Source organism: Vulpes vulpes, chromosome 14 (genome assembly GCF_048418805.1).
Source record: "Vulpes vulpes isolate BD-2025 chromosome 14, VulVul3, whole genome shotgun sequence".
NCBI lineage: Eukaryota > Metazoa > Chordata > Mammalia > Carnivora > Canidae > Vulpes > Vulpes vulpes.
Window position 1 is genome coordinate 87,098,331 of NC_132793.1, and position 23,760 is coordinate 87,122,090.

A 23,760-nucleotide genomic window follows, 5' to 3' on the forward strand; every position below is an offset into this window, starting at 1 on the left:
AAAGGTGACAGAACAAGAGAGACTCCGAACTCTAGGAAACGAACAAGGGGTAGTGGAAAGGGAGGTGAGCGGGGGGTTGGGGTGACTGGGTGACAGGCACTGAGGGGGGCACTTGACAGGATGAGCACTGGGTGATATGTTATATGTTGGCAAATTGAACTCCAATAAAAATAAATAAAAATAAAATGAAATAAAATAAAAAAATAAAACAGTGGAGGACAGATGAAGATCCAGAGGAAAGGGAAAGAGAAAAACATGAAAAAACAACAAGATTCTGAGCAGTAGACTGAATCCAGGACATGGAGGAGTTACCAAATGCAGGAAGACCAGACTAGAGGTGACAATGACAGTCTGAGTTGGAGAGGTGGAGCAAATAGGAACTCACATTTAATACATGTGATCTTCTGGTTAAAAAGGGACATAGTTTATCTGCCAAAAGGTTTGGATGTTTTAAGGAGACAGATAAAGATGGCACTATATGAGTAGACAGCATCGCTTATGGCATAGACAGAAAATCAACAGCAAAAGAAAAGAGACCACACCTAAGCTGGACTTCCTGACTCCTGTAACTAGTCCTACCTCTTGTGGGGTATGAAGCTTTGGAGCCAAGGCAGCTGACACATTTGCCCGATGGACACCCCAATTCCTTGCACGTGGGCTATGTGAACTGCTGCAAGCACCACTCCCCTGGGATGGCAAGCTGTGGCCCATGACAGTCTTGCCAGCCTAAATGTCTAGTTGAACTTAAAAAGACTACTTGGTCGATATTATAATATCTAAGACTTCTTTTTTTTATTAAGTTCTACGAACACCAGAGATTAAAATGAAATCAGAGGATCACACTCTGTAGTAACACATAATCACAGCAGTAAATGAGAGCAAATGCAGAAATGTGAAGGGACAAGGCTAGTATAATAAAGACTGGATGGATTCCTCATCTGAATGGTTATTTGGTTCAAGAGACTGTGACCTAAGATTATATTTGAATTATAATATTAGGTTTGCTGTGTTTGATGTCTTTCTCTAAAGATCTAAGTACTTTCAAACCGCATCTCTGATATACTGACATACCCTGAGAATTTGATCACCCTCTTCTAAGCCTTCTTTGGCTGCAGGGCTATCTTCTAGAACACCAGCTACAAATATTCCAACATCATTTCCACCAGCCAGGCGCAGGCCCACACTATCTCCTTTTCTGAATTTTACCAATTTCATGCTGGGCCTGTTAAAACAAATATTTCATTTGAAATGGTTAAGAGAAGCTTGAAGTTAATAGTAAACTGCTACAATGAAAACCACACTCAGAATGAAACAAAGGACCATCATCTCAGAAATTCCCCTCATACCACTAATTTACTGAATATAATTTCATATTACACAATTCCAAATCAGCTTTACTGGTACTTTCTTTTATTACTGCTTTACAACTAATTTATAAAACTACTTTATGAAAACATTCTTTTCCCAACTCTTAGCGTTTTAGATGCATTCGGGGCATTTGCAATGGTTAAAAACATCTTCCATTTTTTCCATCCCAATTCATACCATATCATCTCAATGGAATAACTGAGATGTACTATTTTACATGGGTAGAAATTGAAGCATAAACTGACAAATTTTCCTGATACCAGGGAATTAAAATGAGGCTCTAAGCATTGTGATCCAAGAGATAGTCGGTTTTTTTTGTTTTGTTTTGTTTTTTGTTTTATTTTTTTGAGATAGTCATTTTTAAACTTGGCGGTTGGTGCACTCTGACACAAGTCACTTACTTTGCAGCCCCCTTGAATTTTAAATAAAAAACTTATCAGCATTCAGCCTTTCTGGATTAGTCCCACATTCAATCTCTGCCCTTCTTTTACTAGAGAGAGAATAGGAAGGAATTAATATATGCACATTCTTTTATAATCATTGTAGTGCTAAAACCTTGTGCTGGTCTTGACATAAAAACTAAAGGACGTCTTGGAAGAATGGGTAGGCAGAAACGGATCATAATTACAAACTACCCTTTATGGTAATTAATTACAAATTACCTACATGATTACAAATTACCCATCTAGATTTCTAGAACTCTCCCATTTTTCTAGTCTAGAAGACACACAATTCTATTACCTATTCTGACATGCAGTGCAGAAAAAGTCCCTTTCCTCTTAATTCACTAAGTAACAATGAAAAATGATTAGAAGACAAAAGAAAGCATAAAACACAAATCAAATGAATAAATGAGTTGAGGAAAGGGGGGGGTGTCTAATTCTTTTAAATCAACTAAAGACCACCTTAAGTTTTTAGATCTTATAAGGTATTCACACTTGTCCCATTTCCGTCCCTGGAGCGAACATTTACTAGATGTAAGCATAAGAGCCTATAGGTTAAATGAGGTCACTCACTGCCAGGGTTGGTGGCACCCTTGGTCCTTCCATGAAAGTATGGGCCAGTGTTATCATGGAATATGTGAATTGCTTAGCTGTGGCAGTGTCCTACTTTTCTAGGTAAGTCCAGAGCCTGCTCACAGACTCCTCTCTCAAACCAGTTAGTACAGAGAGCTTTTTGAAATACTTCCTCAAAGTCCTTGAGACTCCAGGTCCCTGATAGTTCTTTCATAACATGCGCTGATCTAGTGTATCTCAAAAAGTAAAAATCGTTGATTGTAGTCTATATCCCTTAGTAAACTCTGTCTTTTTGAAAGACAGCTTTAGGTTCAATCACAGTATCATGTATCCGAGGATGACCGACATTTTCTACTCTGTGTTACATCAACTACTTGCAGTAACTAAAAGTAAACCCATTAACCACTTCTGCCCCAAATCCAGCCAGTGGATTTGAATGAGTAACTGAAGGTTTCTTGGCTCAGGTACAATCCTACCCACAACCTCAATCCTCTTTGGTATCTGTTCCTCAGGGCTCTCTTGGGAAACAGGTCTCTGGAATTAATCATTAGAGTTTTCTTAAACCTTAAAGAGTTATAAAAGCTTTCAAGCAATTCTGAAGAAAGAAAAAGAAGGAAACTAATTCCTTCATAATTTATTAAAATGTTGAATTATCAGTTATCTGATATTAACAATATACAATTTTAATACTGTGTCCTACCCTTCTATTTCAGGAGTTCTTTCTATCTAGGTAGGTCTTGCAGTAACGACCCAATTTTCTTTAGCAAAGAAAACAGGTAAGAGCAGGGATCTAGATCAAATTCACTTGAGTTTGGTTATTTTTCAATTACTCACATCCTGTTCCTTTCACCACAGAGGCAACAAAGACTAAATTGATTATCATGATGGTTTGAAATCTGGTTTAAAAATTTACATCTCAATCTCATCATGTATAGAACAGAGCAATAAAAGGTGTGGAATATAAAAAACTTACTTTTGAATTGCTAACTCATCTACAACAGGTTCTCAAACAAGGGTGATTTTGTCCCCAAGAACATTTGGCAGAATCTAGAGACATTTTTGGTTGTCGTAACTGGGAGGTGCTACTAGAGCTAGTGGTCAGGGATGTGGCTCAACATCCACAATGTGAAGGGCAGTCCACCACAATCAACAAGCACCTGACCCAAAATGTCAATAGTGTGAAAATGGAGAAACACTGGTGTTTTCTGTTTTTTCAAATGCCAGGGCATTAGAAAACTCATGAAAATTCTGATATCTAAGCAAGCAGAAAACAACTTTTAATTTTTGTAATTCCCGATCTGAAAACTAGGTAGGTGACTGTGGTAATAAAGTCAACATCCAAAAACTTTCTTTTTTGTTCTCTAATCTCTATCACATAAATAATGTGAAATAAAACCTTAATCATAGCATTAAGCGGTATATGCTCTTTTAAAAAGGATATACAATATAGTTTCCAATTAAATTCTCACTTTAAATAACACTAAATAATGGACAAAGAAGACAACACAAGTCTAAAATCACATTACCGGAGAATCCCATCTTCATGAGTTGAATTAGGTAGGACGCCATCAGATGGACTGACGGGTAAATCCACATCTGGTTGTCCAACTTGAGCATACACAGGCTTTGGTTCTATAAGAAAGAAAAAATTAAAAACTGTACAGGAATCACTTTATTAAAAACTGGAATAATAATGTAAACAACTAGGAAAATAACCAAACAATAAGAAGTCCACAAAATTTATATAAAATTCATCAGCAAAAATATAAGCTCAGAGAATCTGATAAGGAACATGTGTTATGTATTTTAAAGTTACAAATTCTAATATATATCCCTATAGTGAGGAACAGAGGGAAGGAGGGAGAATCCCTACATTTCTCTAAGACAATCAAAGCAGACCTCTTCACTGTGATAAAATTTGTTTTTAAATATCCACATTCTTGCCACTAAACAAGCAGAGCAAAAAGATTTGATAGAAGGAACTAAGACATTAGAATCCAAATCTCCTGGCCTTTCAAGCAAATGGATCTTGGAGACTTGCAGATTCTTAGGTCTGGTATATACATCTCTATGGTGTATAACAGTGTTTATGAAAACACTTTCAATAGGAAAAATAACTTAAAATTTCTTAAGCCAATCTAATATATCTCCTAAATGAGCAGTGCTGGAGAACAATTTTACTCACTGTGAATAGCTGTTAACTATGAATAATTATCTATCCAGAAAAAATTTTTAAAAATTCATGAAAGCTACTGATCCATGTCAATCTCATACCCATAAGGAATATGCTAGAAGCCAAGTACAAAAAAAAAAAAATCATAATCATTAAAGGATCTTCAAGTTGTCAGTAAATTCTGACAATTATTTTATTTAATCTGATTACAAATGTTTTCCCAACATAGTTTTTTGCTAGGCTTACCTGGAAGACTGGGTGCTTGTTTCTCATTTCTCTCAACTACAACTTCTTCTACTGTTTTATGTGTATGATCATCTGCGTGCTTTACAGGAGTTGAGACAGCCCCAGGTTTAGAAATTCTCTCTTCCTCTCTGCTCCGGAGACTACACATTATTAAAATTTAAAAAATTATGAGCATAGAGATGAATGTGAAAACCATTTGTAAGAAAACAGTCTAAGAATAGTCAAGCAAACCTTGAAAAATGATGACAAGGGTTTGCTCTAACAGCTATCAAAATATTATAAAAACCAAGTAATTAAAACTTGAGTGGTATTGCCACAGAAACAGAAAAACAGATCAAAGTATCAAAATAGAAAATGGATTAATCTATCCACAGTAGCAAAATTTATTATGGAAGTGGCAGTTCAAAACTGTCAAAAAAGAATATGCTATTTATTTAATAAATGATGTTAGGACAAATGTTCACAAATTGAGAAAGATTAGATATCTCTATGCATATTAATGACAAAAAACAATTTCAGATGGAATTAAGTCCAAATCGTAATATATTTTTTAAAAATTTGTATCAGCAAAAATAGAGGACTATTGGGCAGCCTGGGTGGCTAGCAGTTTCGTACCGCCTTCAGGACAGGGAGTGATCCTGGAGACCTGGGATTGAGTCTCACATCAGGCTCTCTGCATGGAGCCTGCTTCTCCCTCTGCCTGTGTCTCTGACTTTTTCTCTCTCCCCACGTCTCTCATGCATAAATAAACAAAATCTTAAGAAAAAAAAAAAAAAAAGAGGGCTAATAAAGCAAGACTCAAGGCCCAAAATCCCTCATACGCCAACAGTGATTCCATAAAAATTTACAAAACATGCAAGCAATTAAAAAAATCTATACTGCTTTTGGTTAAACCAAATAAAATGGAGTTTTTTAGGTCAAACAGCTGAATATGAGCAATTTCATATAATTTGACCTAACATATATAGTGAGTTTAATACCTTAATATTTATATATTGACCAATTTATATGTTGGCTTAACAACACATACAAGAATTTGATATTGAGAGCATATAGGGAACTATAAAAGAGTTTAAAAGAGACAACTCAAAGAGAAAAATGAGTATTAGGAAGAGACAATTCAATTCACCAAAAATATACAAGTAACAATAAACAGGAAATATGTTCACCCTCCCTGGTAAATAGGAAAACGCACAATAAAATAACTTCAAATTACCTCATCATTCATGAGAACTCTAACACGATAACATCAACCATAGGGAAGGACATGGAGAAACAGACACTCGTACAGGGAGGGTAAAATAAGTGTAAATAAGCAAAACTACTTGAGGGCAAAATGGGAGTTACTTACTGAAACAAAAAAGGCAAACATGAATAAAACCTATCCATTTCTAGGCTTATCCTAGAGAAATAAATACATGTTCAAGAATGCATTTTCTTTCAAACCTTTTGTTATGGAAAATTCCAAACACAGTAATACATAGAAATAGTATTATAAAAATCTCATGTATTTCAAAAAGTTTTCAAACGCTCTACAGCAATTCAATCTGAGGCTAACGTACCTTAACACTAAAAACTTTGACAATGATAGAACAAACAGAGAAAACAAATATTTTAAACTATAAATGAAGGAAGAAATTCTAAATAAAATGCTAGCTAAAGGAATACAGTAATGTATTAAAAATTTATTATACAATGAGCACAGCAGGGTTATTTTACAAGTATATGGCTGGCTTAACATTAGGAAGCTATTCACATAATTCATTATTACACCCAAATATAAGAAAAAAATATCAAACAGGCATGTGAAAAAAAAATTCAACAGCCATTCCTAATAAAAATCACAAATAAACCAAAAATATATAGGAGACTATTTTTCAAAACCAAGAGCTAACACCATATTAAACAGGGAAGTTCTGACTGTATTTACACTAATATCAGTAACAACATAGTGATACTTGCCAATACTACAGTTATTTACCACTATTTTGAAGACTCAGATGGTATAATCGTAAGATAATATGCTTGAAATACTGGGAGAATTTTAGTGAGAATAAAGAATACTAAAATTATATAAAGAAAATTATAACTACATTTAAAAAAAAATCAACTGATTTTCCTCAACGTCCTCTATAATCAAAAGAAAACGAAAAGGGAAAAAAATGCCAGCAACAAGAGTATCAGAAACTATAAAATGCCTGGAGAGAATCTGTACAATCTTGCATTGGGGGCGATATCTCCAAATAAGATAAATATCCAGAAGCCATAAAGATGAATATATTTCACTCTTAAAAATGTTTAATTACATAGGAAAAGATATTATAAAGTATTATATTTGCAGCACACTCCCCAAAAGAGCTACTACTGACTGATGAAATGAAGAACAACAGAAAAATGATCAACAGAAATGAATCTGGTAATCCACTGCCAGAAGGATGTTCACCTTGTACTAAGTAAAATTAGCTAGCTGAAAAATGTGCAGAGTCTAACCTTTTCAGTTACTAAAAACACACACAAACTCTACATGTGATGCCAAATAAAAATGTGCGTAAGTATGGAGAAAGGCTTAATTCAAGAGGAGTGGGAGATGGGGTAAGGTGGAATTGACCTATTTTACTTGTTCTAATAAGCGTCTCTTGCTTTTATAATTGAAAATAAAAATTAACATTAAAATAAGTTACAATGAAAGGGAGCTATGTGTAGAAACACAAGAACAACTGAAACAAAATGTGAAGCACAAACTGCAGGATGTATATGGTGTGACAGGATGAGGGGTCTCCATAGCTCTACAAATAGACGTACGTGCACATGCATACATGGAGAAAGAGCTAGATGGGTGTAACCAATCAGGCACCAGTGTTCCCCCCACCCCCAGAGTAGACAAAATTGTACCCAAGTGGAATAGATTTATCTCTACTATTTCAATTTTTACAACAAAAAATACGTATACATTACTTACTGAGTAAAGATTGAAATGTTTTAAAATATTTTAAAACAATGTTCATTGCAAAATAATGTTTATTGTTTTTAAATGGAATTAAGTCTAACTTTAAACAAAGAATTTGGTTTGATTAATGCACACAAGTCTCTTATCAAGAAAAAGTTTCTTCCGTTACTCTCCTGAAAGGATAAAACATAAGTACTTTTCGTAGTTTCTATTTTCATATTCACTTAACTATTCAATGGGAATGTACTCCTGTTTTAAGTTATATAAATATTAATATGAGCTGCATGTATATAAAATAGTCTTTTAGGAAGAACTAAAAGCCGAAGTTTTTTCTGAATCAAACCAGAATGAACTATTTTTAAAACATAAAAACATAAAGTGTTTAGCCATTGCTTATGTAATATAATCTCAGGTACAATTAGCTCAAGAATAAATAAATACAATTAAGCTTTATCCCCAAACTGTTCTAGGCACCTCAAGTACAAAAGGCAGTACAAAATAGAAGATCTCCTTACATTCTTTGCATTAAAAATTGCAAATGACATATTATAAATATGAACATTTCAAAGAAAGAGAATAAGATTAAAGAATGCATAACTTTAATAGTTCTAGAGATCTATTGCTCTGCAACAAACTTTAAAAAGATCTTAAGATAAATATTTGCAATTGATTTCCTTTCTTATAACTTAAACGTTCTAGATTTAAAATGACTGACATTAATGATAACTACCATCTTGTAACTTAGAATCAATATAATAATGTAAACATCCTCCATAATGATAACCAATGGGTCAATTGTTGTGTAATACGGCTCCTGCTCCATCACATAAAACTGCTAGTATTTTCACCATTGGTTAATTTTCGTATTGTATTGCCAAACATTCTTAATTGTTATGACTTAACACTTCAGGTAAATGGAACTCATATCATTCTATGAAATTTTTCATACAACTAATATTTGGAGTATCACTGCTCTTTTTAGTGCATTTCTGCTATCTACCAAAAGATGGAGGCATTATTCAAAAATACATGTAAATTGGGAGCAGTGCTGTTATAAAGGATTATGAAGCAAGTCATCTATGTAACTGTAAACTTTCTAGAATATGTATTAAATGAAATGAGGTAAAAATCAGTGAATACATTTTATTTAACCTATTATATTCAAAATATTATTTCATTAAGTAAACTATAAATTATTAATGAGGTAATTTACATCTTTTTTGGTGTGCTCAGTCATCAAAATTCAATGTGTTATTTCACACTTAAAATATATCTCAATTTGGACTGGCCACATTTCAAACACTCGGTAGCCACAGATGGCTGGTAGCAACGATGTTGGGCAATATAGATCTACAGTTAACTCCATTAAGAGCAAATGTGACCATTATGTCTATTACAAGACAACAACTGAATTTGGACATAGGAAATCAGTCTACAATCAGTGGCACTTATTGAAAAAAGCTGGTGAGGCTATGACAATGAAAAGAAAACATACTCTCCTCAACTCTTCTGTACATGATCTACTTGACTGCCTCTGAAATAATATCTAAGTTTAACAAACAAACAAACAAAAAGTAATTTTTGCTGTAAGACGAAGGCTTACTTTTATACAAAAACCACTTCTATTCCGAGTCAAGACTCATGTTTATCTACAGACTCTGGCTCTGAGTAGTGGTGACAGACATTTCAGACATTCTCAAGGACCTCAAGATCCTCTTAAGGTCATCTGTTTTTCTCCTGGAGGGCAGAAGACAGGGTTTATTTTCCGGATTTTTCATTTATATGTCAAGCTAATGGCAGTGATCCATTTACCTAAAAAAACTCTCATCTGGTTAAAAACTCTGTTGAAGACAGCTGTTAAAGAAGGGGTAAAAAGTCTCTGCAGAGTTTTTACAATTCACATAAATGAACTCATTGTAAACAGCCTTCTTTAAGTCTTATCCAATCAACTGTGTAAATTGGGTAACAGCAACATAAACATACACTCATCAGATCAGTAAGGAGTAACAAATTGTTTTAAGTGACAAACTTTAGGTGTAATTAAAATCATGAGTGTTTCTGGGCCTATATGCAGAGGGCAGGCAGCTTGGTCAGGGAGTCTCTGAGTTCTGGTGTATGCTCCCTCAGCAGGCCCCTGCAGCACACTACAGGCAGTTAGCAGTTTTCCCTGGTGACTCCCTACGACAGTTTTGTAGTACAAGGTCTCCAACAAGACGCTTGTCCAGGAAACTCCTTTACTAAGCACTTTATTATTTTTTTTACTTACTTACTTACTTACTTACTTACTTACTTATTTATGATAGAGACAGAGACAGAGACACAGGCAGAGGGACAAGCAGGCTCCATGCCAGGAGCCCGATGCAGGACTCGATCCCGGGACTCCAGGATTGCGCCCTGGGCCAAAGGCAGGCGCCAAATGGCTGAGCCACTCAGGGATCCCCTACTAAGCACTTTAGAGGAAATATTTCTTCTGGCGACACACCACAGCTGAATTCTCTGCCATTCAGTGAGCCATGGGGATTGGAAAAGTCCAACAAGGCTGGCTCTGAGCCCTAGCTAGGTGGGGGAGCCTCTTCCTTTGGCATCCCCTCTCAGCACCAGGGGGAGTGGCTGCTCCTTATATTCTTTAGAGTTCCCTTTACTTCTTACTAGCGAAATCTTTGTTACTCCAATTCTGTTAAATTTAATCTCTTTACATTAAACGTGCTAGGCTCACTCCGCACTCACCTTCCTGTCTTGACTGGACCTTGTCTGACAAAACATGCCAGACTGCCCATTTATGAAGCATTCTCTCATGCTTCTGGCTCCCAAACACCTTCTCAAGTGACTGGTCGGTCATGCCTTATTTTAAAAATGTCCTTAATACAGAAAATAAACTTGAGGCTGAACATTCACTCCAGTAAAACATTCTTTTATAAAACCAACTTCAAATTCCTAATTACATACCAAATGTCTTATCCTAAAAAACAGATTTATACTTTCTTTTCAGAAACTCATTTACTGCATAAAGGGAGGCAAGATCTACAGAACCTAGGATGCAACCAAAAACTAGATACTAATTCCTTTAAAGATTATTGGGCTATCACAGCATAATGAATAATAAAGATATGTTTAGGAATTAGCTTAACCATACTCCACCAACAGGAGAGTTCAGCCGGGAGAGCTAGAAAATATGAGAAAGAAAAACTAAAGGCACACTCAAATCTGGCTATTTAGAATGTTACGACCAGAGCACCTGGCTCAGTGGCTGAGCATCTGCCTTTGGCTCAGGTCGTGACCCTGGGGTCCTGGGACTGAGTCCCACATCAGGCTACCCATAGGGAGCCTGCTTTTCCCTCTGCATGTGTCTTTGCCTCTGTCTCTCTCATGAATAAATAAATAAAATCTTAAATAAATAAATAAGGAATGTTGCAACCACTGCTACATCTTCTAAATCTTATATGGAAACAAAGATATTTATACATTGTAGTTCCTCCTTAATAGCAATAAAAAAAATTAACAATCTCTGCATGGCACAAACAAAATTCTAGGGATGACAAAGGCAGACATGCAAAGATACTAAGCTGGTATGTGGACACAGAAGTGAAGTGTGGTATGCTGAGAAGGCAAGGAATAACTGTACTTATTTTGCGAATTTACAAGCTAAATTCCTACAGTTTAAGTTTATTCTTTACACACTGTAACCTACTTTCTAGAAATACACACACGTGTGTGTGTATGCTTTTGAAAAAATTTGAGTATCTTAGACTGCTCATTTTGGCAAATGTCTTTCAGGCAATAACACAGATACAAACTTTTATGAAGTTTATCATTTTGTACAGAGCTTCTCATCTCACATGCTTATTTATGATAGTGATGACTAACCTAGTCCATCTGATTTAGAAGGAAAACAGATCTCTTGTTCAAACTATGATTTTTGTAGGAATGCATAATTTTCAATAATGAGAAGCACTGAGGAAGACTTTTTTTAATTTGAGGATAGCATACTTAAGCCTTCATTGGTGGTGCAATGATTACTAGGTACTTAGTTTAATACCTGGAGGAAAATCAATTTTTTTTTTAAAGATTTGAGAGACAGAGACAGAGACAGAGAGAGAACACATATGTGAGTAGGGGAGAAACAGAGGAGGAAAGAGAGAGAACCCAATTCCCCACTGAGCACAGAGCCAGACTCAGGGATCCATTCTGTGACCCTGAAATCATGATCCAAGCTAAAACCAAGAGTCAGATGCTCAATGGAATGATCCACCCAGGCACCCCTAGAGTAAAACAACCTTTTGACTGAGTGGTATGTTTGGTTGATTTTACAAGAGACCAATGTTGCAACACTCCCCTCGTTTTTTAAAAGGTTCTCAAAAAGACAAGAGAAGACTGTTCTATGTTATTTAAATCTGGAAATAAGAGTTTTCATACATTTACTATTCTTAACACGTTACCAAGTGGGTAGTCCATTTTTAAATATCATATTTTATGTTTTCTATTGTACCTGTATGAAAGCTAATGAATTAAATAAAATTCATACTTTTACTGTTTAAATTGTGGCTATAAAGTAGAATATTTGTTTGTTTTTCTGCCATTAGATCCATAGTCCTCCCTTAGAAGTTAAGGCTGATAGCACTCGATGAACACACATATTATTACACTTGGGTTTCAAGTTAATTAGTAGAGAAGTGCACCAACTACAGTGTTCCCTCAGCCTGGCTCCTTAGAAAGCATATCAAAAACAAAGCCTCAGCTTAGAATTTTAACCTGGTAACCTAAAATTACCAAGGACTGAAAACAAGTTGGCTCTCATCTAAGTAACAAAAGTTCAGGATGGGTCATTAATATTCTACTCCTTTTGAAATGTTAGACAAAGAATCTAACAACAACAAAAAAATCCCAATTAAAGTAATAAACAACTTTTTTCCCCCAAAGATTTTATTTATTTATTCATGAGAGAGAGAGAGAGAGAGAGAGAGAGAGAGAGAGGCAAAGACACAGGCAGAGGGAGAAGTAGGCTCCATGTAGGGAGCCTGATGTGGGACTCGATCCGGGACTCCAGGATCATACCCTGAGCCAAAAGCAGACAGTCAACTGCTGAGCCACCCGGGTGTCCCAATAAACAACTTAAAAAAACAAAAACAAAAACAAAAACAAAAACAACTTCCACATTTTTCCTAAAGAAACAATTTTTTCCAAAACAGAAGAAAATATTTCTTAGAACTCCAATCACTCTCTCCTTTGCTCTTGTGATGCTGCTACATAGGTTATCTTGCTGTTATTTCAACAAGTTGAGAAACGGTGCATGCTAGATCTTATTCTGTAATTATCTTCACCTAGAGAGTTCTTTCTTACTCATTTCAAGAAGTCACTCTAGAGGAGCCTTCTTCTCTGATCAGGTTATCTAATATTGTCCCCTTGGCCTTCACTATCATACTACCCTGATTTTCTTTATACTACTTATCACTAAAGGAAATTACTTTTGCATATTTCAAATGTACCTGTTTTCTTCACCTGGATATAAGCCTCAAAGTTCTATGACAGCAGGAATCTTGCCTAGATTGTTCAGGACGTGATGTATAACACATATATGACATCAATAAATATTTAGTAAGAATTAGCAGGATAGGGCAGCCCGGGTGGCTTAGCGGTTTAGCGCCACCTTAAGCCCAGCACATGATCCTGGAGTCCCGGGATGGAGTCCCATGTCCGGCTCCCTATGTGGAGCCTTCTTCTCCCTCTGCCTCTCTATCTCCCATGAATGAATAAATAAAATCTTAAAAAAAAAAAAAAAAAAAAAGGATTAGCAGGATACTGTCAATATAACTGGTTTATATTGAACTGGTTTATATTGAACCTTCACTGTGCTGCATCAACTCACCACCTACTGCCTTAGTCTGACTATAAGACATATGAGCCATGGGGAAGAATTCATTAATCCATTAATGATTCCATTGAGACACTTCAAAAATTATTTTTTACCTGGCTCTTTCTTTCACAGATGAAGAAGAAACCAAAAACAAACAACCTGAGGGACTTCATAGCATGAAAAAAGAAAATGTAGCAGTATATACCTACACCAAATTAATTACCAACATTATCACATGTAAATCTTGTTCTGAATAAGGCATCTATCTATTAAATTGGAAGTAATAAAACTATTTTTAAGATAAAGAACTAAAACCAAAATCAGAAAACAAAATTTGAAATTCATCAGTCAGAAGATAGGCACTTCTATTTATTTATTTATTTATTTATTTGAGAGAGACAGAGAGAGAGAGACAGAGACAGAGAAAGAGGGAGAGGGAGAGGGAGAGAGAGAGAGAGAGAGAGAGAGAGAGAGAGGCAGAGACACAGGCAGAGGGAGAAGCAGGCCCCATGCAGGGAGCTCGATGTGGGACTCCAGGATTATGCCCTGGGCCGAAGGCAGACGTCAAACCACTGAGCCACTCAGGGACCCCACACATTTTAAAATAATAAAAAGAAATGTACAACTGATACATATAAACATCTCAAATTTTTAGCCTATTGGCAAAGTTCCAGCAAGAACCAAGCAGTATCTGACAGAAACTACATATAGTAGAATTAAAGAATATTTGGTTCAAGCAGTATCTGACAGAAACTACATATAGTAGAATTAAAGAATATTTGGTTCTCTAATACCTAAGAAAACAATTATGGAAGGTAAAAGAAAATGTAAAGCGTGCAAATTAAAAAAATGTTCTTTAATCTAAAAGCCAAGACTTCTCTAAGCCATTTAAGCAGATACATAATACGCCCTATATGCATAGGTATTGGGATTTATCTAGTACTCTTGGAGAACAAGATCATGAGCTAAATTCAATCTTGTATAGTAAAATACTGATAGTAAAAAGTGGACCATATAGGTAAAAGGTTTGATCTCAAATATATCAGCTTAAATGGGCTCAACTGTTGGATTTAGTCTAGATATTTCTAGACTAGTTGGATTTAGTCTAGATATTTCTCATTTGTAAAATTTAATTTTACTATTATGCATTTGTTATATCATAAACTACATCAATACTGATAACACTAACTTAAGAATTTAGTAGAAGCATCCTCTCTCAGGAGAAACAATGAGTAAAGAGAATATTTAAAAATTTTACAAAGTTTCAATCTTCTTAAAACATTGCTTTCAAGTACTTCAAAAGCAACCATTTTTATTAAACATATATGCTAAATATAAATTAAACCTTTTCTATTTGTTAATATCCATTCCTTAATGACTTCAGACAACAACTTAGGCCTTAAGTAAACTTTGTCAGTTTATGGAATAACTGAGTATAAGTAATACAAAGCATAATTTTTATAATCCAAATTCATCTGAGTTCCATCTGAGCTTTCACTGCAATAGAATTTTTTCTTTGCACCTGCCTATGATAATCAGTAGCATAACAGTCACCTTTATATAACAGTTTATAGGACAGAATAAAAAAGGTAAACATATGCTGTCACTCTAGGGGGAGAAGCCATAAAACAGATATGTTAAATTAAATGCTAAGTAGTAGGGAGAGTAAACTGTAACTAAGCAAAAGTTTAGAACATAGCCTGCAAATCAAATACTCTCTAGATATGCAGGGATCACAGTGCAATCAGTGAAGAATCTTCTCAGTGAAAGCTACTTGGTAATCATCATGAAGCAGTGCCACCAGCTTTAGACTCCCTCAGTATCCCTAGCTCCTAGAGCACAAGTCTTGGCCCAAAGTGGGCTTGAAACACCCTGAATAAAATACAATACAAACCTGGCAACAAGTATCAGACATAAGAAAATCACTGTAATAATTATCTCTATACATGTATTGTTTTTTAGGTTTTTTAAAAATATATTTTATTTATTTATTCACCAGAGACACACACACAGAGAGAGAGAAAAGCAGAGACACAGGTAGAGGGAGGAGAAACAGGCTCCATGCAGGGACCCTGATGCAGGACTCCGGGATTACACCCTGGGCTGAAGGCAGACTATTGAGCCACCCAGGCATACCTGTTTTTTATTTTAAAAACAGATTATTTTAGCATTCTCGACCAGGAACTGGCTAACATTTTCCTGATGTGGCTCTGTGACCATATATATTCTGTTGCAATCACTCAAATACACCATTACAGGATGGGTTCCAATAAAACTTTATTTGCAAAATCAGGCAACAGGCTTATTTGGTCCATACGTTGTAGTCTGCCAACCCCTGTTCTAGAAAACAGTGAGGATATGTTGCTCACCTAGTTATAATGAATTAACAGGCTCATATGTTTTTTTCAAGAGGTCTGTCCATGTAACATTTACTCTCTCAGAAAAGAACGTCATGTAGAAGAATTAAGTAGGTTGTATTGATGATGGAATGCTGTGTAGGACCCATGGTGTTTTTTAATACTAGGATTTTACTCTCAAAGAACATCTAAATTATTTCTAAAAACAAGATAATCTCTACAACTCCATAGTTACTTTTAACATGAACTTTAGGGGAAGAAACAAAACCTTTAAGAACTGGTACTCTGTATATCTTGCCTATGGGCAGGTCTCAGAGTACTCAGGAATTAAATTCTCAGCACAAAAATTTGGAAATAATCTTAGTACTTTGGGTCTTCTGTAGTCGAAGCATTATTTTTTCTTTAGTATATGCTACATGTTCTAACCAAAAGTTCCTAAATCTGGTGGTGCACGGAAGAGAATGACACCAGGAATTTAAAAACAACAACAATAAAAAAAAACAGTATTCCTCTACCTAAGAACAGGGTCCAGAATTCTGTATTTTTAAAAGATCTCATGATAACTGGCGCTACCCATGAGAATACCTGAGGTTCCCAATTAAAACACCCCAAATGTAATATAAAAAAAATCTTTTCTTAAAAAACAAAACAAAACAAAAAACCCCCGCAACTTGTAAGTTACAGATGCCAAGTGTAAATGAAATCTAAGTAGGGAAAGAAAAAAAGGACATCAAAAAAACTTTCTAAGATTTCAAATTTGCTCACAATAAAAACTAATGGCCAATATCTGGATGATTTTTTTTTTTTAAGATATCATGTCCAAATTGTTTGATACCAGTACCATTTGTAGGTGAGAGAAATGTGTTAAAATTATAGCTGCTCCCATGAATCACCCAAGGGTGTTAGTTATACCACTGTGTATGTGTTGTGGTAGCAGTCCTTTTCCAGGTAACATCCCTGCTGTGTCAGGAAAATTTTAAGAACTAATATATTAACTTGCAGCAGTTAAAAATAATAATCAGTTATAAGATAAACCAGGATGGCATGTAACATTAATATACCTTTTTAAAAAATCATTACAATCTTAAAATAAAGATCAGAGTTAATATAATTTATAAATCTAAATATTTGAAATTTATAAAGAATCAGCTTCAAAAATATCTAAAACCAGCTGGCTTTTAACATCTTTTAAAAAGCTTTCTTCTGGCTAGATACTCCTCCTTTTTCTGCTTACGTCTTCCTTGCTTCCTCACAGAATGTATTTCCCACGGTCCAGTTCTTGGCCTCTCCACGTTTGTTTTTCTTAGCAAATTTAGCAACTTATATGGCTTGAGCTAACACCCCCAGCAAATAAATCAAATCACCATCTCTAATCCTAAACTGTTCTGCTTAAATTTTCAAGTGCCTCCTCAAGATCTCCATATGGATTATTGTTAAAAATCATAGATCAATTGGTGGCCTAGAGCCCTCAGGGTGTCCACAAATTTGTTGTAAAATGATACATGTATATGTACATGTGTACTTTCCTAGGGATAAGGGTCATAGGTTTCAGTTTCTCAAAAGTATTTGCAACCCCAAAGATCATATAAACTCACGTAAATCATATACTACTAGTATACCAGAATCTTTGGCATAAATACCATAAAGTGTATTTTTAAAAGGGAAAACAAAGTCCAGGTAACACTGTCTAGGAAAGTATTGATAGAATAGTTAACTTTCCCAAGCAACAGACTCTATAAACTGGGTAGCATCTTCTAATGCAGTGGATCAGCAAACTGCAGCTTAAGGCCAACTGTTTTTATAAAAAGTTTCATTGGAATACCACTCTCTGCCTGTTCTCATACCGTCTACAGTTATACTTCTGTGCTACACCGTAGTGACAAGAAGCTATGTAGCTTGCGTATCTAAGATACTTACTTTTTTGCTCTTTAAGAAGTTTCACTGACCTGTTTTTTAGATAATCCCTAAATTGATTAAAAAAAAAAAAAAAACCAACAGAAACACACACACATACACACACACAAACCCTGACCTAAACTTGATAACCAAAACAAAATCTATCTTCTAGTTTTATTTGTAACCAATATTATGTATCAAGCACATACTATATTAACAATAGAGTAGAATTTACCTGCCACTGCTGGGCTGCTGTGGAGAGTGTCTGGAATGATCAGAAGGCTCTGATCGTTGGTCAGGTGACCGTGACCGGCTGTGGCGGGGAGGTCTATCATGTGATCGACCAGAATGATCTGATGCCAGTGACTGAATTTCTGAAATATCTGTTAAGTAACAGGGTGCTATTTATTTTCCCATGAAATGACTAGAGTAAAATGTAAGGTATTCCAATGATAATGTATATATGCTACTAAATATAATTTCATATAAAATTGCTGATTTAAGCATTAACTTCATCAACCACTGATAAACGATGGTGAGCTGTCTACAAAAAAAAAAAATAGTGACAACATCGATGGACCTCAATGGACTTTAAAGGCATATGCTAATTGAAATAAGTCAGAGAAAGACAAAAACAAAACAACCAACCGCAAAAAATAAAACCCCACACAACCACCAAACTCACAGAAAAAGATACCAGATTTGTGGTTACCAGGAAGGGCCCAGGGAGGGGAAAAGGAAGGAGAATTAGAGGAAGGTGCAAACTTTCAGTTACAAAATACCAGGGATGTAATATACAACACGATGACTATAGTTAACAGTACTGTAAGAGACTAGATCCTAAGAATTCTTATCACAAGGAGAACTTTTTTCTTTTTATCTATAGGAGAAGATCATGGACATTAACCAACATACTATGGTAATCATTTCACATCACAATATATGGGAATCGAACCATCATGCTATGTACCTTAAACTTCCACACTGATGTATGTCAATTTTTTTCTCAATAAAACTAGAAAAAATTGTAATTAAAAGTAAATCCTCCACCATATATATATATATATATATATATATATATATATATATATATATAAAATTCTTAGATTTTGATGGTATCTGGTTTGTAGAAAGTGATTTCACTCAAACATATCAAACCTTCCTACTACTTTAATTAGGAAACTAAAGGGACTTTCTAAACAGAATTATACTTACCATCTCTCTCAGAAGCATTAGCAGAGTGGATACTGTCAGAAAGATCAGGGACATTCAATAGGGTAGCCCGTTCATCCCTTTGAACTACCATTTTTAACTTGCCTTTAGATCTTTCTATCAAAGTCTTTGCATCTGTCAGTGACATATTTTCTGTCACAGTACCATTTATCTGCAACAGAAAAGAAACTAGGTTGAACGTAAATGACAAAATTACAAATATTAATGTTATGAAACAGGAATATTTAAATTACTCCTCAGCTTGCTTTAAGAACCAAAATATTCCCTTTACACCTTCCTGTATTTCAAAGTAGTCTTTTTTACTGAAATAATAAAATCTTTACCATATTGTTGCTTTGTCAGAAAACCCAAATTAGTATCCCCAAGCCTATCTCCAAAAGCCTGTCACTTTCTATGACTTACAAGCAAACTAACAAACATTTCAATAATACTTAGAGCAGTTATCAAAACCACTTATTGTATAAGACTAGACATACTACCTACAAAGTAGCTCCTACCAGGGAATGCTATTGATTTGTAGTGATTAGTTCGCTGAGGATGACTCCATGCCTAAAGAAAAACATCAGTGTTGACATGTAATAATGGACAAACCATTTTTGTCCATTATAAATGGCAAACCATCCAGTGCCCCAGTGATTTTTAATTTTTTGGTAAAATTGTTTTGAACATGAGAAAGCTGTATAGTTACACTAGAATTTGTTTTCTATTTCAGTTCATTAAAAGGTAAGAATAGGACTATACCTTTAATACAACATCGCCTTCTTGAATATTGCCATCTCTTGCTGCCAAACTATCTTGTGAAATTTCCTTTACAAATATATGGCTGGCCAATCGAAGACCATATTCTGAAATAATATATTTAAATATCTTTAGTGTAGAATGCTATGACACTTAAATGGAGTTTTAAAAATATAAAAAATAATCACATTTTTTGAAGTACAATCAATAACAAGTAATTATTCTTGGTTACCCTGCAAAAATGCCATTTCCTCTAATCATCAAAAAAAGTGTGCATGTCAATGTGAAAGCAAAGGAATCTGTGGGTGAGGAAATGGTTAGAGTTGAAGAAGGCACTGGGAGAGAAAACTGTCCAGGGACCTGCAAAACTATAGAATTTTGTCTATTTGTATATTAGAACAATGATGACAACGTGACATCAAGAGGAAAAGCACTGCTCCCTGGGTCTGTCAGGAGAGAGAAAAGAACTGTGCCTTTCTGCATTAAAGAAGAAAAACCCAAGACGTGGTTTTTTGTTTTTAATATGGGATGGGTAGCAGGTCTAACTCAAGCTTCTAAAAATTGTATCAAAGTTGCAGCTTAACTTAAGGCAAATACACAAAGAGTGCTCACAAGTGGGAAAAATAGGGTAAAAAAATAAAATGACTTTTTAGGAGATCTAGGCAGTCAAGTATATGTACTTTAAGAAATGGTTGTTATATCACAGAAAAATATCAATAGATGACAAGCCTTTCCTTATTTAAGATGAAAAGCTGAAAAATGACCAATACAGAAATGACCTCAAAATAATCCTCATATATTCAATTACTCCAAGTGTTTCCTTAGGTAAGTATTAACTATGCACCAGGCACTATGGATAAATAGCAGCAAATGAGAGGTAGTCCCTGCACTTCAACAACTCACACACACAGCAGGGGCAAATATAAACATGAGACGAGGCAATACAGGGTTCCGTGTCCAGTGTGGAATCAGAGGAGGCCTCCCTGAAGAAGAAATACTGAAGTGGAAACACTACTCAACTAGAAGGATGAGGGTACGTGTATGCATGTGTATGTGAGATTGGGGGTGGGTGGGTAGAGACACAATGGTTAAAAACAAATGCATCAATATGTATAAAGACTTGGCAGGTTCGCTGAAGCTGTAACAGTAGGGCAGCAGGGACTGAGAACTAAGAAGCAAAAAAATAACAGAGAGAAACGTCCAGAGGATCCTCTAACCCTGTGAAGGTGGCTCCAGAACTGACAGGAAGGGATCCAGAAACCAGTTTTCGAGATTCATTAGGTCCGGGTGGCTCAGCAGTTTGGTGCGGCCTTCGGGCCCAGGGCGTGATCCTGGGGATCCAGGATCAAGTACCACATCAGGCTCCATGCATGGAGCCTGCTTCTCCCTCTGCCTGTGTCTCTGCCTTTCTCTCTCTCTCTCTGTGTGTCTCTCATGAATAAATAAATTTAAAAAAAAGAGGTGATAGTTGCTCACCAGACCCCCGCCCCCACCGAAAGTAACTATTAGAGGATGTGAGGTAACTAAGGTATCGTATAAATGATGACTGTGATAAATCTGTTTATGACCATTTTATAATATATATATGTATATCAAGCCATCATGTTTACACCTTAAATGTATGAGAGAAATTAGCGATAAACACATGGCATCCATAACTGGCATGAGAAACTGGTAGATGAGAATATATCTAATGAGTGACTTTGTAAGAAACAAAATTTTAAGAGGAAGATGTCAGTTTCATCTGAGATGTGTTGAGTTTGAGGGAGCTACGGGGAACACCACAGTTAATATGCCTAGTGGTTACCCAGCACCCAAGAGACACAGGCACAGACTGGAGAAGCAAATTTTGCCATCAGCAGCAGATAACTGAAGTGATGAGTCAAATCAGACTGCCTAAAGAGGTTATGTTGAAGAAAAAAAAGAGATTCTGGAACAGAAATCTACCTAATAAGAGTAGGATGAGGAGAAGAACTTGCAAAGGATACAGAAAGGGGATGGGGGACCCCAGAAGGACACAGTATTACCATTCTCTTGTAGTCAAGAGAAGACATTATTTCAAAATATAGGAAGTGGTTAATGCTATGCAAAATGGTACTAAAAAGGCAAGTAAAATAGAGACTAAAAACTTTTACTGGATTTAATGTGAACGGTTTGGAGAACAAGGTGAAAAGATACCAGGCCAGAGAGGATTAAAGAATGAGTAGTAAAATGAAGTAGAAATAGCAATGGTAGACAGTTTGAGAAGTCTACTACAGAGTAGAGTGGGGAACAAGAACTAGAAAAAGGTCTTTCAGATGCTGGCAGAGTAGATCAAAATGAGCCTGCATCATATTCTTAGTATAACACCTTTGTACCAAAATGACCAGTCATAGAAGCTTTCTTGCATTTGAGAGACATGTCCACTGCAGGAGGATGCCACACTTAGAAATATGATTAAGTGAGGGGAGGCAGCTTCAGTTTCAAAAATTTTAAAGATGTCCTACATTATAAGGGCACCTGGGCGGCTCAGGTGGTTAAACAACTGCCTTCCGCTCAGGTCATGATCTCAGGATCCTGGGATCAAGTCCTGCATTGGGCTCCCTGCTCAGCGAGGAGTCTGCTTCTCCTTCTGCCCTTCCCACTCTGCTGATGCTCTCTCTCTCTCAGATAAATAAAGAAAATCTTAAGTTAAAAAAAATGTCCTGCCTTATAAAGAGATGCATGCCCTATTAGGAGCTCCTTCCCCTTAATCTCTTCATTTAAAAAGTATTCTGCCCAACCTCGACCCCCAAGCCCATGGCTATGCTACTACTGATCCTAACAGCTAGGTAAAAACACTAAATTTCAGCTTGGTATGAATGGTATGACATTTGTTAGCGTAATTTGTATTTGGTTACTCTAATCACAATAAGAAATCCAAAATCCAACTACTGGACAATTTACTTGAAGGATTATCTGCTATAACAAATAATTCAAGAGAAGATACCTGCAAACAGGACATAACAATGAAGATAAAACAATAGACAACAAAGCAAAGATAGGAAGGGATGGCAATTTTACTTATCACAATTAGTGTTAATATTTTCATGTGAAAATGATAAATGAGTTGGAAGAAAATACCTTCATTTTTCCGGGATTTCACCAATGTGACTTTGGTAGGTTTGGGAGGTTGACTGGAGGCCACAGATCGCCTATCAGACCGTGGAGACAAACTCCTCTCTCTGCTTGCACTCCTGTCCCTTGCCCAACTCTTCTCACTCCTTCTACTGACCAGACCACCACGGCTGCTTCTTGGGTCATGGACTTCCTCATCATAACTATCTTCATTCTCAGACACTGGTTCAGGATCAGGACGACTAACTGGTATCTGAACTTTCTTCTTTCTCCGAATGGTCTACAAATAAAGATTATACAAAAAAGCTTACTAATTTTCATATGTATACTTTCAGTTCCTAAGAGGAAGGAAAATTATGATTTTCTGGTCTCATATCAATTAACTAATTATGAGTCAGAGAGACATAATACACAAAAATTTATAACAAATTACTAGGGAATACATTCCATAATGGTTGTGTTTTCTGCTCCCTTGACAGACATCTGGTTAAGAACCACATTTGGAATAGTGAGCCTAATGAAGTCCTTAGTTACTTAATTTGAAAGATTTTTCTAAAAGTAATAATCACAAGCTTAAAGAAAAAGTAATAACTGCTGGTGGCTGGAATAAAGGATGGGGCACTGTACTCTAATACCATCAAATATACTGTAGTTGCTACCAAGCAAACTTGCAAGCCCAATTTGACTCCTTGATATTTTCAAGAATCCATCACAGTATCAAGGCCCACAATTGTCCTACTGAAATTCTTAACAGCTAAATTTACTGTACTTGCACACTAACATTCAACTTAGTAAGCTAGGGCTAGTAACTCCGTTATACTTCACCAGTACAAACTGCT

At 35.7% G+C, this 23,760-nt stretch overlaps 1 protein-coding gene across 24 annotated transcripts in view; it reads right to left on the reverse strand.

Annotated features, from left to right (window-relative positions):
- The window catches only part of TJP1 (tight junction protein 1), a 250,703-nt gene that overhangs the window by 35,537 nt on the left and 191,406 nt on the right, over nucleotides 1-23,760 (reverse strand). For all 24 annotated transcript variants that reach the window (XM_072737097.1, XM_072737096.1, XM_072737094.1 and 21 more), the window contains 7 exons: nucleotides 22,928-23,201; nucleotides 19,829-19,932; nucleotides 19,070-19,238; nucleotides 18,090-18,237; nucleotides 4,804-4,943; nucleotides 3,911-4,016; nucleotides 1,072-1,222 (listed from right to left, as the gene is read on the reverse strand). In XM_072737097.1, the coding sequence (XP_072593198.1) occupies nucleotides 1,072-1,222; nucleotides 3,911-4,016; nucleotides 4,804-4,943; nucleotides 18,090-18,237; nucleotides 19,070-19,238; nucleotides 19,829-19,932; nucleotides 22,928-23,201 (1,092 nt within the window). The remainder of the gene's footprint in view (nucleotides 1-1,071; nucleotides 1,223-3,910; nucleotides 4,017-4,803; nucleotides 4,944-18,089; nucleotides 18,238-19,069; nucleotides 19,239-19,828; nucleotides 19,933-22,927; nucleotides 23,202-23,760) is intronic.